This window comes from Mirounga leonina, unplaced genomic scaffold (assembly GCF_011800145.1).
Source record: "Mirounga leonina isolate KUSES-001 unplaced genomic scaffold, KU_Mleo_1.0 Mir_224, whole genome shotgun sequence".
Taxonomy (NCBI): domain Eukaryota; kingdom Metazoa; phylum Chordata; class Mammalia; order Carnivora; family Phocidae; genus Mirounga; species Mirounga leonina.
This window is the reverse complement of record NW_023270615.1, coordinates 13635774-13651356: the sequence shown is the minus strand read 5'-3', so window position 1 is coordinate 13651356 and position 15583 is coordinate 13635774. Positions and strand designations below refer to the sequence as shown.

The following is a 15583-nucleotide window of genomic DNA, read 5'->3' as shown; positions in this document are numbered from 1 at the left end:
TATCTATCTATCTATCTATCTATCTATCTATCTATCTATCTATCTATCATCTATCTATTTATTCATTTTTGAGAGAGAGCAGGGGAGGAGGGACAGAGGGAGAGGGATCCTGATGCAGGGCTGGACCCACGACCCTGAGATCATGACCTGAGCCGAAATCAAGAGTCGGACATTTAACCGACTGAGCCATCCAGGCTCCCCAAACTCATTCCCTTTTTTTTTTTCAGGGTCTCGCTTCCCTAATAAATAACAGATTTAAACCTATATCTTAGATACTTCCAAGTTCTAAAATTCTTGGATTCCCATTATCTCCCATCACTTGGGTGAACACTGTCAGGACCCTGATTAAAACTCATGTATGTTTCCATTCTTCACTGAACAAGCAAAGTGGAAAAAGTTGCACATGCAACTACCAAATAGGTACACATGCAAACATAATATTATTTCACTCTTATTTAAAGACCAATAATCAGCCAAACTGTGACCCTGAATCACTATCTTCCTGTCAGCCTACCAGAGTGCTAGGGATACAAATAGCTGCTGATTGATAAATAAGATTTTTAAACTCAAATATGCAATAACCATTCTGTCTGAGAGCTGAAAGGTGCTAAAGAGAAATACAATCTGCATCTATTGTGTGGCACTGTGGAATTAATTTATGAAGACTACTGTCCATGCAAGTGTCATCTCATTCCCTTTTTCATCTGTTCATTCAACAAATTGAAGATCTGTGTGTATATTTGTAGGTGGAAAAGAGGCATGTGCTCGTGGCATTTATCATCTGGTTGGAGAGACAGTTACCCTGCAATATGATACCTGCAATGCACTGAGTAAAAATAAGGTGCTCTGGGAGCGCCTAGGAGGACACCAGTCCCACACTTGTTAAGAAGAAGGGAGCAGAGTAGTGGTGTTTTGGAAAGCTATCTGGGGGCAGTGGAATCCTGAGATGCAAAAGATGAAGTGAAGATGAGAGAAGGTGGTCAGGAAGCATTGCTTTGGTCAGAGGGAACTCCTTGTTCACAGACCCTGGGTTTGGGGAACTGAGAGTGGTTCCACATGCTTGGATCGTATGTGGTCTTAGGAAGATGGTAGGCAAGAGCTCTGTGCTAACGAGCCTTAGAAGCCCTGTTGGGGGTTTGCAGTTTATCCCGAGGGCCCTGGGGACCTATTGCCAGGAGTGGCCTGAACTCTGGAGAGATGAAGATATGTGAGGAGATTTTTGAGAGAGACAAATGAGGAAGCAGCATCATTGGGCTAGTTAGGTTTGGGAGGTGAAGGGAAACATACGGTGATCAAGAAAATGATTGGGATAGGACAGTTAGTATTAGTGTATTTTCAGGGACAAAAACGAGTTCCCTTACCTTTTTTTTAGCCCCCTGGGAAGATGGTCCAAGTGTAAGAGGAGGAGGGAGGATGGAAAAGAACTCATTAGGTGAAATTTCACAACTTAGATAAAACATTACAAAATGACAATTGCTCTTAAACATAAAGAGCTTATAGTTGATTTTAAGCATATTAATAACTCCAGTTAGGGGTATTAACCGTAGATTTATGAGGTAGCCTAAGATAGTAGCCCACCATTGAAGAAACTTGTTTTTGGAGCAAGAAAATGCTTTGGACTGAGTTGGAAGGACAGCCATACACAGGGTGCATCACCAATTCCCATAAAATAAATCCAAAGGAACATTGTCTTTAAGTCAGTGTAATTGACTTATTTCAAGTAATACTGATTTTTAGAGAGAAATAATTTTTCTGTTAAGTTTCTGAGTGTACAGAGTTGGCTGGGATCCTCAATGTGTTTTACTTTTCATCCTTCGTCTGAGCCTTTATTCCAAGTGTATACACATGCATTTTATAATGAAAATCGATGTAAAAATTTCATTTGATTTAATAGCATGTTTTTAAGTGTTTCCAGAATTTATGTGTGTGTGAATATATAGATTTTTTTCCAAGTCCACTCACACCCCTGTTCACATTTGCCAAAAAAAAAATGGCAGTAATGAGAATTCAGTTCTTTAAGATACTGTACATTTAAAGTGGGGTATATTATTTCCATTATTAGCAGTGTTATTACACAGTATTATTTTCCCCTTTTCGATGTGTTGATCTCTGTGAGCCTGTCATTAGGAGAGTTGGGAACTGCAAACGGCTCTATTCTCCACTTTTATAAAAAGAAAATGAGAGGGAAAAAAAAATAGAAAAGTGTCTTGTGTAGGCAAGAGAATCTAAGAAGAAAGTTGTTATTGGATCCCTCTCTGTTGTGAAGAAAATTAAGTATTCCTGTTCTTACCTTCATTCCCTGTAAAATCCTGTTCTGGGGTGACACTACCTGCTTGTTTTCTTTTGTGGCTTTTTATGTAATCCTGCCTTGTAGGCTTTTTATATAATCCTTCTCTGTCTCACCCCCTCTAATGTAAGATCACTGGGAAGCCCTCGTTGGCAAGCCTCTTCTTGTTTATCAGTCCCATAACATAAGGTAGGATGGTTACTTTCATGCATGTGGATGAAGCCACACTAGTGAGTGTAGGGAAAGAAAGACAAAAGTTCTGTGTGTGAAGTTCAGGGTTTGTAGGAAGAAGGACCAGATGCCATTGAGGCTAGTTCCAAAAGGGAATACTTAAGTTTGTGTGGTGGGATTAAACATCTAGGTTCCCCACTTATATCCTCTTTTCAGTTTGAGGTCTTTGGAAGAAGCACTGTAGCTCTTCTCAGTTTGTATGGAAGGGAGCATAATTAAAAGTCATGTCTCGATTCTGGATTGGACAATAGGCACTGGGTAGTGTCATAAGGAAGGGATCCTATTGGATATTAACATGCAAGAGTGTGTGTTACTAGATTTCCTTCTTTCAGGAGAGAATGACCAGTGTCTTGGAATTAGCAACGAATGGGTCTGTAGATATAATCTCCAGATATATTTTTTAAATAGGCTAATTCCAACAGAAACACTGTAGAAGTTGGGTTTTTTTTTTTGAGCCACTTGAGTAGGAAGGGAGACAGAGCTCCTGCCCTGCTACCAAACAGATCAGAATCTACCTTTGCAGCTGTCTTTGAGCTTATAAAGTCTGTTTTAGGTTATAGAATCTAAGACTGACTTTTTGGGGGTGGCTTCAGGCTAAATGGGTCTCTGGAGCCTGTGTTGCTTTTGACCAGCAAGTCCAAGGTTAGCTTGAGACCACTCAGAGTTTACAGTCATTGGTTTGGGAAAGCCCATATTTCAAGAGTTGGAAGTTCCATTGATGTTATTCTGTCTCCTCAAGCATTTTTCCAAAGCATGCATTTATGTATCTGTGAAGAAGAAGATTGCATTGTGGGCGGCATATTATTTGGCAACCTGCCTTTTCTACTTACATTATTATGAATATCTTTCCATGTTGGCTTTTATAGATCTGAATGGTATTCCACTAAAGGGATACAGAATAGAACAATTTATAAGTTCCCCAATTGTGGATATTTTGGTTGCTTATTATTCACTACCCTATCATTTACAATACTTGAATGAGTATCCTTGTGTTTATATATGATACTGTATATACATACACATTCATTTAATTGGGCCCTTGTTTGGCTGTTTTTTAGGACATGTTCTTAAATGCAAATGAGTCTACATTATAACCTCTTTCATCTATAAAATATTTTGTGAATACAAGGTTAGGGTAGATCTCTTAATCCATGGTATGCTTTTCCAGATCATAAAAATTATAGGTTTGATAACTTCATAAAAGTATATTGATTATATATTAGGTATAGTACATATTTGCAATTTATGTGAAATTGTGCAATTTGTGCATATTTGTGTCTCTTCAAATTTAGAAATCTTTCTCAGTGCCCAAAGTCTTCATAGACTACTTTATCTCCTTTAGAGTTGATTTTGCTAAAATAGCCTCAGTGCTGCTGCTGTCTGTGTGGCCACCTAGGGTCCAATGACAGCTTGCCATTATTGGAGTAAGACAGACCTGGACTTGAATCCTGACTTCATCCCTTAATAGCTCTGTGACCCTGGGCAAGTTAATTTCTAAACATTACTTTCCTCTGCTATAAAATGGGAATGTCTACTTGATGGGTGAAATTAAGGTTAAATGTGTGCAGAGTATCTATCACATGGTAAGTGCTCGGCAGAGGTAGCTATTCTTATTAATATCACTAATAATGAAGACTTATAGATTTATAATAAAGGGCTTGTTGCTCGTCATCTTTCAATGCTGAGCATTAATACCATTAAATGCTCCATCCAGTAGGTTCTGGTCACTCTCAGGATTGGATGGACCAATAGGGAGAAACATTTATGGCTTTGTCTGGTACATTTTGGTAAGAATCTTTCTGTATATTACATCACTGTGTTCTCAGACTCTCCTTCCAGTAGGAAAGAGTGTAGGATACTATAGATGTTCTTGTTTTTTTGGTTTTCTTTTCCTTTTCTTTCAGCTGGTGTCTGTGCACCACCATTTTTAGCATATGTCATGCAGGTAAGACCCGATTTGCCTACTCATGAACATGAGTAGGAGAAAATGATGGGATGGCACCAGCAATGGACTGCACAAGCCGTTGGGTCTCTTTTCCCCAAAATGACCTCTGGGCTTGATGACAGCTTCTTTTGATAACTAGAAGCAAATAACAAATAATAAAATAGTTTTTATATTATTTCAGTAGTTTGGCTTTACTAATATGTTAGTAGATGATTTTATTTTTTAAGTAATTGGTCCTTCAAGATAAAAGCTGTTAAAGTAATTTAATTTGATTTTATTCTTCTCCAAAGAAACAGTTTTTCATACTCTGAGTCAAGGGAAGAATTAGTTAAGTGAAAACCTTGGTTTGAAAAGTGAAAAAAGTTACCCAGGCAACCTGTATATGTTACCAGTGTGCTGATTAATCATCACCAACATTAATCACTGTCATCAGTTATCACGGGAAGATGACTGCCTAACAGTCTACACTATTATCATTCCATCATTGTCTACAGATCAATTTAGTACAAAAGATTAATTGGACATAGTCATGAGGATTACAATATTAAACCTAAATAAACAGGCAGAGCTTTTATAATACAGAAAATCATGAATTTTCCTTTTACATCCCTTCAGTTACTTGATTTATTAATTTGATAAAGCCCTGTGTTGTACAATGAATAAACTTTCACAGAGGTGTATTTTAAATAAAAAAGCTTGACTACAGTCTGTAGCTTAACCGGTTTCTTTCGTTTGTACTAGACGAAGTGGGAAAAAAGCCAAGTCATAGTGTTTTATGTTTATAGTCAAATTAATCAGTTCAATATATTTTTGTCAGTTTCAAAACTACATTTATCACATGATTATTTACCTGTTTGTATAAACTTTCTAATATGGCCCATTGTTTTATGTTATATTGTCTTCTTTGAAAATTGCTTAATATCCTTAGGATTTTTTTTTTGAAGAATTGAGATCATCTTAATATTTTTCATCATCTACTCCAGAATAGTCCAGAAATGTGTATTTTTCATACTAATTTTATGTTCAGGAAAGCAAATAATGGCAATCCCCCTCACCCCCAAAAAGCACAGCTCATTTTAGTTGTCTAATTTTAATAGAGATTTTTATTGCTCTGGGCATTATATTTACTAATGTTTATTTTCTAACATTTATTCAGGAAGCTGATGCTTAATCAGAACATTAGTAATAAAACTTTTATGCAGCAAAACATCAATTATGATTTGGGATTTTTCTGTGTAAAATCACACGGATGTTAAACTTCTTGTTCTGTATTTTAAAAGCAGTAATTCAAATTCTGACAATTTATTTTTCTGTAAATAGCATTCCTATACTCTTATGTTGAACCAGGTTTCTAAGTAAATAATTTATATTTGAATGTCACATTTTAGATGTGACTTATCTTTATTATACCCATTAAGTGACCATCATAATAACTTTGGTTAATTTGGTTCAAGTAGGAATTGGAAGTAGCATCTTTTGTTTTTCTACACTAAGGAAGAAGGAAGGCAATTCTCTGTTGCACTTGCAAATTAAATTCCAAGGCTTTATTTTCTATACTGAATTAGAACCTGTTACATTCCTCAGTGTAAAAAAAAAACAATACAGTCAGTGTAGTGAAGCCAAACTTTGTGGACTTTGCTTTTTTAGAGAGCAAATTATTTCAGGTTGAAGAACTCCAATAAAAATTAGATGGATACTACCTATTTTTAAGCTATCCCAGTTATATAGTTCTGTTTAAAAAGTAATTGATTAGGTCAGACTATTAAACCATTTAATTTGGCATGTACATTGTGTGTGATAAAAGGAATCCAACTGTGAATTTGAGTGTATTAAATAATCTTCAGGAAGTTCCATAAAGAACATCTGAATGCCTTGAAACTTGCAATAACGCATGTTTGTTCCAAACACATTTGCTTTGCCTAGGTTTTGCCCATCAGGTTGAAGAAATGCTAATCTTGTTGCATTCAGCAGCTGGGTTTTTGCAATATTCTTTTCCTTCTCCTAGGGGTTAATTAGCCTTCTTTCAAAATGTGGCCTATTTAGCTGTAGATTCGCATGATTCAGCCAGAGTTGGCTGTACAAGGCAGAACCGTTAACAGGCGGGTGTGTCCAACTGCTTAATTAGCCAGAATAAAAAGGTCCTTTGTCAAACAAGCATCTGTTGCTCTTGACACACCTGACAGCCACATTAGGCAAGGATGACTAGACTGAAATTGTGTATGTCTCTCCTGCAAGAATATACAACTCATTTACATATGGGCTGCATCATGGACCAACTGCAGGGGTTTATTTAGCTTATCAAAATGGATTAATGTGACTGCATTTGGGCTGATAAACAAATATCACTTGAAAGGGGGCTGTGAAGGAACTGAACTAACCAAATTACTCCCAAACATAAACAAAGCACAGAAACCACTGCTAGTTGAATGGGAACACCTCAGATGTACACACAAACCTTATGTTGGGTCTAAAACAAAACCTACAAGTAAAGCCTGCTAAGACAGTACCCTCAGTGATGATTCTTGCTTTGCTGAAATGTTGGAAAGCTACCAGAACACTCTGAATGCGTCAGTGGGTTTAAATGATCTGTTTAGCAAAATTTGGCAGGAGGGTTCTACTCCTCAGACATGCTTTAACATTCTAATTGATCTGCTGTTAAGTCAGGTCTTCAGAATTAATCAGTTAAAATGCCTCTGGAAAAATACTTAGGAGTTAGGTTCTCTTATGGCCTCAGCAGAAAGAGAGAGAACGCTTCCTAATTTCCATGTCGGAGAGAGAAGTGATGCCTGTCCATTGTTATTGGAAGGTGTAGATCAAATACAATGGATTGAGAATCCCAAAGACTTTGCCATTCAGACCCACAGTCTGAGGTTTTCACCTGGAAGCCCTATCATCATGATATTGCAAAGTAATACATACGTAGTGGTGACATCGTGGGCTTTGGAGTCAGATAAACCTGGGTTTGAACTCAGGCTCTTCCGCTTACCTGCTGTGTGGCTTTCAGCAAGTTACATAATCCACTTGTGCCTCAGTTTCCTTGTTTGTTAAGTGGCAACAAGAGTGCTGCCATTAATGGGAGTCTTCTGAGGATTAAATGAGGTGTATTTTGTGCGCTTAGCGTATTACATGGCACCCGGGAAAGACTTGTCAGATGAGAGACCTAATTATGGTTGTGAGTTTTTGAGCCATTCTCTGCCAGGGATGGGACTGAGACCCTCTCAAGCCTGAGGCCTTGGCAAAGGAAGCCTCTTCCTCATAACTGAGGAAGGACAGTGAAATCATAGGAGGATGGAGTTGGGTCCGTCAAGGAGAGATGGAGAGACTAAATTCTTATCCATTGGCACGACCCTGTGATCCAGGAGCTGGTGAGGTGGGAGGAGGAACAGTCACTGGGGAGGAAACAAGATGTTCTGGGGCAATTACTGGTTATTCTGGATTGGGCTTTCTCTGCCAGTTTTGAGGTGGCATGGAGCCAGAGGCTGGATGGAAAGCTCTCCATGACTTTCTCACTTGAAGTTACAAAGCCGTAATTTTCCTTCCATCTCATTTTCCCCAGTCTCTCCTGCAAATGTTGCTCCTCTAAAATAGTTGGGACCGCTTTCCTTCCTTTTCATTCCAAAAAGGTCCCCAGTTTGCTTTTCTTTACTCTCTTCTATCTATGCAATGTCTATTCTGAAATTCAGGACTCCCCACTTACTTGGTCTAGTTGTTTAGTGCATGAGCTTTGTTGGTATATCCAAACCCTCCTTTCCAACCTCCAGCTGTTTGACCTTGGCTAAGTGTGACCTAACATCTCTGGGTGTCCGTTGACTCATCTGCAAAATGAGGAAAATCATACTTCCAATCATCTGGTTACACATTTCTCTTAGTAAATTCAAAACTTGGGTATTTCTCTTTTATATAAAAGAAGCGAGTGAGTATAAATATTATCAAGATTAAACCCAAAATGTAATTTTTCCATTTTAAATCTGGATGCATAAGACTAAATTTCTGGTTACCCCAAGAAGTGTCATGAACTCACATGCCTATAGAGGCTAGGCAAGTGAAGGAGTATTGCCATTTAAATAATCTGTCTATAAAACACATAATATAGGCTCACCTTTTCTAATTTTCATATTTTTTGTAAGAATCTGGACATTGGTTTTTAACATGGAGATTTCCAATTTTTAAATATTGGTAATTAAGAATTTTAATTTGTAGTAACTCTGAGCCAAAACCTGTCTGTGGAGTCTAATATAGCCCATGAGAGGCCGGTTTTCAAATCTGTGCCTTTTATCTTCTGATAAGCTCTCTCAGGTAGCTTATTGAGAATTCTTAGGTATTGCTTTGGAAGTAGGTTTAATTTTTCTTAAGAGATTTATTTATTTATTTTAGGGGGGAGGGGCAGAGAGAGAGTCTTAAGCAGACTCTGCGCTGAGCACGATGTGGAGCTCGATCTCACGACCCTGAGATCACGACCTGAGCTGAAACCAAGGGTCTGACACTTAACCGACTATGTCACCTAGGCCCTCCAAGTATATTTAATTTTTAAAGATATCTTTATATTCTTGAATATGTTAGGTCTAAAATAGTAGATGTCAAGGCATGGGTCATATACCAAAAGGGGTGTGTAGACTGGTCTGCAGAACAATGTATGGACACATGACAAAGCCTCGATAAAATTCCCAGCCAGTGTTGGGAGAAATAGGAGGGAGTTTAGGTGAGTGACTTCACTCTAAGAAACACCCACCCTCAAATGGCCATAATTGGCAACCCTTTCTTCGTTTATATACTAAGCAGATTTCAAGGCCTCCACCTCTCTTGGAGTTGGGAAGAGAGGCTAAGAAAACCTCCCAGAAGATGGCATCCAACATCTGGTTCATTCTTCATTCTCTGCAGAAAGAGAGCTCACTAATCCCCTCACTTTCACTAATAGGTCCTCTGCGTAGCACAGTAGGTATTGATGGTCTGCAAGCATGTAATGAATCAAAGGGCATTGGTTTTGCTTTCATTTTTGGGAGGGTATATTTTTCCCTCTGGGATGGAATAAAGGAAGAGGCACAGATAGGGTTCCTAATGTGTATATCCCTTCCCCAAAGTTTGAGAACCAGGGGTCTTCCACTTAATCTTAACTAGGCAAGAATCCTGTCATTCTCAGACATTTTCAAGCATGTCCACGGTCTAAATGTTAGCCCAAAGAGGTGTGTGTGCATGCGTGTGGGTGTGTGTGTATGCGTGTGTGTGTGTGTGTGTGTTCGCTTGGAGATTAATACTACAGTTTAAAAAAGGAACCATCATTTCACATAAAAATCTGAACTTTCAGCTTCGTTTGGAAAATTGGGAGACCTGGCACGTACAGCTTAGCCTTCCCACAAATTCTCAACTTCTTGGAGCTGAACGTTAGTAGCTGACCCAAATAAATGGGGTGGTAGCTACAGTCTCTGTCACTTCCCCCTTTATTTTATAAGCTTCTAACCACCTTCAGTCTGTGTGCCAGGGGTCCCTCATCTGTAAGTGGAGGATTATAACCCTACCAGTCACACCGGGTTGTTACATGGATTAATTTACTCATACGTTAACACGTAGAGCATTTGGAAGAGTCCTTAGCTCTTAGGACCAGGCCTAGTCCCATGACTGTTCCTGTCACTTTGAGTGAGTCTCCACCTCTCTGGGTTTTAATTTTCTCGTTTATAAAATAAGAAAAGTGGATGAGATGTCTTCAGAGGTCCATTTCTAAAATCGAATGAGATGACAGAAAAGGTTTGGGGGGAAAATTGGAAGAGGGCACACTGTGACAAAGATGATGAGGGGCTTAATTTTCTACTTGAAAGAACTGGATACTCTTCCAGAATTTTCTTAGGGAAAATTAATATTCACCATTACTGTTCACAGATTTAAACCATAATGCAGTATTTTTCTTAAGCTACCAATTAAATATTGTGCCCCCAACGCCCCAGGAAAGAAAATTAGAATTCTGGGCCCTGTACAATAACAAAGAAATTAATACTTATTCTATTGACCATGTAAGTAGCAGAAGGGAATGTTGAGACCAGGAGGTCTGAGAAACCAGACCTGTTAGAGCACATGCTATAGCATGTAGAATTTACCCCGTGTTAGCAGGTCACGCACATACGAACTAAAAAATGTGCCAGGTTGAACTCTGAATGGGAGAAGGTAAAATTTCGTGGCTTTGCTTACAAGTCTCATTTCTCTAAGAGTAGTCCTCCCCATCTTCAAAATACTAAACGTTGTTGATCTTTGGCTACCTCTGTGTAAAATCAACGTTGATTTTAGTATGAATCATACCAAAGGCAGAGAAAATTAGTAAGCCTGATCCTTTGGTTAAATTTTTGGATATACATTGCTTTTTATTTTTAGATCACAGCATAGTAAGTTTGAAAGTTGGAAAGGATGTTAGAAATAATTTATTCTAAATTGTACGCCTTTGGTGACATCTTAATGGCCAAAAAAGTGTTTAGAAAATAACATTTTATGACATATTTACATCCAGTTAGGGTTTGTGGACTGAAAATTGAGCATCTGGAAATAATTTTGGACTGTAGTTTTGAATACAATTGAACCAATTTATAATGGATGAGACCTAAGGAAGGTAGATTTCAATGAAGTTCGGCTTTTATAGCCTCAAAACGAGAGGTGCTAAATGGGGATTTTTTTTTTTTTAATGCGACTTGGTCATTTTCTGTATTTATTTAAAAAGTGGTCGGAGTGACTCTAACCATGCATGGAAGATCATGGCGGGGTGTTGGCGTAAGAAGTACGCATGAGAGTTGAAAGTTACTCTCTGTATAGGACTTGAAGAACAAATGTCACGCAGCTGGTCGCATGAGGCGCGCGTTTACAACTCTATCTCTGTTGTGCTGCGTTTCAGAGACCATCATGCAGACATCAGAGACCGGGTCGGACACAGGTTCGACAGTGACTTTACAGACATCTGTGGCCAGTCAAGCAGCAGTGCCTACCCAGGTGGTGCAGCAAGTACCCGTGCAACAACAGGTAAGGAGCTGCTGTCGACCCTCAGATGCGCTCTGGCCCGGTGGGCACTGACATGGATGGAGTTCAGCCCTGAGGTTAGCTCAGCCAATGTTTCTCGAGCCCTTCCTGGATGTGGCAGATGCTGTCCCGGCTGGGCCGTAGGGATGCAAAGAAAAGTATCTAAACCGTAATCCCTGTTCTGGAAGAGCCTCTTGACTCCCGAAGATAACGTTTGTTTCTGCCTTGACCATCCTCCTCCATAGGTTCTGTCCCTTCTCCTCTCCCCTCTGTTATTCTTTATCACAACTTCCCCTTTCTTTCATATTGAAATATCAGCAATCAGAGTTTCATAAATTGTTTCACAAGAAGTAGTACATAATAAAGGAGAGGTTGCATATACCCTCCAGGCAAGGATTTTGCCTTTGTGATGATTTAGAAAATGCCTGAGTATTTTGGTGACTAGAAAAATACTGTTGAATGAAAATTAAATTATCTTAAAAGTCTGGAGATCTGACTCATCCCATTTAGGAATGAATTCATCGTCACATGTTTACTACAGAGCTTATTCATACTCAGGACACTAGGCTTGTTTTGGAAAGATACTGACAAAATAATGCTCTTTGTGCCAGTTAATAGTTCTACAGTGTGGATTGGGAACACCTTGGTCTATCATTTCTTCCAAAGAGTGGTGAGAAAATAAATGAGAAAGATCATATAGAGCATTATCTTGAAACTTGGCAATTTGCCTGTAATTTCTTAGTATCAAGGAGAATCTTTAGCAAACATCGCTCTTAACAATTACAGGAAAGTAGCTAGGGAAAGGGATAGCTTTTCCGAAATGGTAGACAGAGGCACTTAAGGTTAATTTCTTTTCAGGAGAGAGGAGGGGGATGGGCAGGGAGAGTGCTGGGATCAAGAAGCTTTTTAAAATTTTTCCTGTATGTTCCTTTTCGTAACATCATGTTTTATTTCCTGTTTATCTTTTTATTTCTCCTCGAAGCTTTAATTTTTTTTAAATTGTTGAAATTTTTTTCTTTACTGTATATAGTCTGTTTCCTTCAAGCTACTTTGTTCTTGGTTTTGGGGTTTGGTTTGTTTTTTGTTTTTTGTCTCCTTTTATTTTTGAAGTGTTTCTTTGATATGTCATAATCTGGGGTGTTTATCCATATTTAAAAGCATGAGGATAAACACCATGTGAATGCATGGGTGGGTCATTGACTTCAATGTAGGGTCATCTGACTGGGCTTTTTAACTGGGTTCCCTCGGGTGTTCAGGATCATTGTTTTTTCTCTTGGGCTGTCATAATTTTAAAGAAGACTTCTGCAGCTTCCTGTTTAGAGGGAGAATATTTGACTGCCTGAGAGCTGAGTAGGGGAAAAAGATTGGGTATTTCTTGTCCTAATTCACTTAATCCTTTTCTTCGTATGGTATCACCCATGGTTGGTCTTCTTCCGTGCAGAGATTAAACCAAAGAATAAATCCCCAAACTTTCACCGAAGTTCCAGAAGGCAGTTACCCATCTCACTGCAAGAAGTGGGTGGAGGAGAGACTCTGATTCCTGCTTGAATAAAATCACTTTTTGTATTAAATACATAACCTTTTATAAAAAACAAAAATTGCTACCAGAAGTGGAAAATCAGTATCACCAGCATAAATAGAAAATCATACATATGCACACTCACCTTGTTCTTTGTCCTCATAAAAAGTAATCTCATGTACATGTGGACCCCACGTTGGAAAACACTGTGCTGTGCCATATGGCTCATTCCCAGCAGACATATTTTTCAGCTCCTCGAGTTAGCTCTTTCCTCTAGGACATTCACGGCAGGTGATACTTTACATCCCCTTACACCAAGCAAAGAAGGTGAGAACTCCCGTTTGCTTTTTGTCAACAAAGTGTTTTATTTCACATCGTGGGTTAGTGTGGTATTTGCCTGGAGTTGCCTGTAGTCCTTCCAGGCTTATTTGGAAGGAGTTTTGCTCCTCTGTCTTTTTTTTCTTTTCTTTCTTCTTTTCCTTTTTTTCCCTTTTTTTTAAACTAGAAAAGTGTCAACATTTGATGCTTCCTAGTGCATTCTTTTTTTTTTTTTTCTGAGAGAGAGAGAGCATGTGTGCACATGTGTGAGAGCGTGTGCGAGAGCGCAGGGGAGGGGCAGAGGGCGAGAGAGAAAGAGAGAGAATCTTAAGCAGGCTCGATGCCCAGCGTGGAGCCTGTCGACTCGGGGCTCAATCTCATGACCCTGAGATCATGACCTGAGCCGAAACCAAGAGTCAAACACTTAACTGACTGAACCACCCAGGCTCCCCTCCCTAGTGCATTCTCACAGTGTCCCTGTAGATAAATTTTCTACAACCGATCAGATTATTGCTGAAGTAATTTCTTGTTGCTCTTCACTTCTCTATAATCTTTGTATCGTTAATGTGCTGATGTCCTCTTGAGTTTTCAAACTGCAGTGGGATACCTTTGCAATCTTCTAGCCTTTGTCACTGACCCATGATGGATATTGAAATCATGGCATTGATGTCAAAGGTAATTACTTCTGTTGATTCAACTTTTATTTGTGTCCTTGCTTTGGCCACTCTGATGTGAAGAGAAGGTCTATAGCTAAAATGTTTGAATGTTGAGGCATGTAATATTTTATTGATTAGAAAGTTGAAAAAAAAAACCAGAAAATTTTAAGATCTAATATATAGTTCTGTTTCTTCAAAGCATGAAGGTTCTGATCTCACTGACTAATAAGTACCCAGTAAAATGTTGATACTAAAATTATTTCTATGCTTTTTCATTTATTCTGTATGAGCTCAACTTTCTACCTTTCCTTAGACGATCTGGTTCAGGAATAGAGAATTCTGAGCAATGATTATAAGGTCTTGTTATATAATACTTCATCAAATTTCCTGTCTTTTATAATTTTTCACCATTTCACAAAACACTGTAGAGTCTCAGCTTTCCAAATATAGATATGGTTGCCCAATTCAGTAAAAATCTATAAGAATATTCAAATTCAGTATGTTGATTAGATATTAAAATTTTTATATTACTCATTATCATCTTTATAAAAAGACTTTTTGGACTGATGGTCTCCATAGACAATGGCTAGAAATGAGCTGCTCCCCTCCATCCCCTGCCTTCCCCCTGCCTTGAGTGATTTGTTAAGAGTTTTTTGTAGATTATTCTTCAAGTTGGTCATTTTATGCCTAAATCTGAGAGGTCTTTGACCCTACTTGCCCTAAAACAGACTTAAAAAGCCAGGAGAGGGAAGGAGGAAAATGTCTTCCACTGTTCTCTTCTCTCCCATAGCCAGCAAATTTAGATTCTTTTCAGAGCAGAACCTAGACTGAAGTCAGAACTTTTACTCCTTGTTGTAATCTTGGGCTTCAGGTTCTGCTGACATTGAAGATAATTCCTTAACCACTTTAAACCAAGGCTCTAAGACTTTTTTTCTCCCTTTCATGTTTCCCAGTTTTAACTGCCCCTCCGAGTACAGTTCATATTTTCTCTACAGTCCCTGCCTGTCTTCCCCCTTCCTTAGAAAAAGGAACACATCTTTTCTGTCAAAGTGGGCAACTGTGTTATCCCTGTACCACTTCTTGTAAACATAACATTCCAGGTACAGTGGAGCCCAGGGGTTGAGGGGCTTCTATTTGAATTCAAGGAAAAAAATCTTTTGTCAAGTTAGCTGTCAACTTTGTTTGAGTTCTTTTATTATCTGAGACTGTGGTCTTTACCTTTCCCTGCGCAGGGACTCACTTTCTTTCTAGTGGGTCTTTAGTATGTAACTGGGGCATTGAAACCTCTTTTTACGTGATTAAAAATTCATTTCAAGATTATATTCAGATAAGAACCTTAGTTTTTCCGTAAATCATCTATCTGGGCAGATTATATATTATATAATCTGAGGTATGATATAATTTTTATTATATCATATATTATATATTATATTATATATGAGGTATGAAATATTATAATTTGAGATATGAAAGTGAATAGAATAGAATTCTAGCTATATTATTTCTTTTTGGTTAGTATCAATCTATCTATTTAGCATTTTCACATAAGTATCAATCTATCTATTTAGCATTTTCACATAAGTTATGGTGCATTCTGGCGAGTGAGCGTATTTTCCCTGTGGTCAATCTTCAAGAAG

At 38.3% G+C, this 15583-nt stretch overlaps 1 protein-coding gene across 1 annotated transcript in view; it reads left to right on the top strand.

Annotated features, from left to right (window-relative positions):
* The window catches only part of RFX3 (regulatory factor X3), a 236731-nt gene that overhangs the window by 66398 nt on the left and 154750 nt on the right, over positions 1-15583 (top strand). Inside the window, exon 2 of the mRNA XM_035029136.1 lies at positions 11332-11456. Coding sequence (XP_034885027.1) covers positions 11340-11456 — 117 coding nt within the window. The 5' untranslated portion in view covers positions 11332-11339. The remainder of the gene's footprint in view (positions 1-11331; positions 11457-15583) is intronic.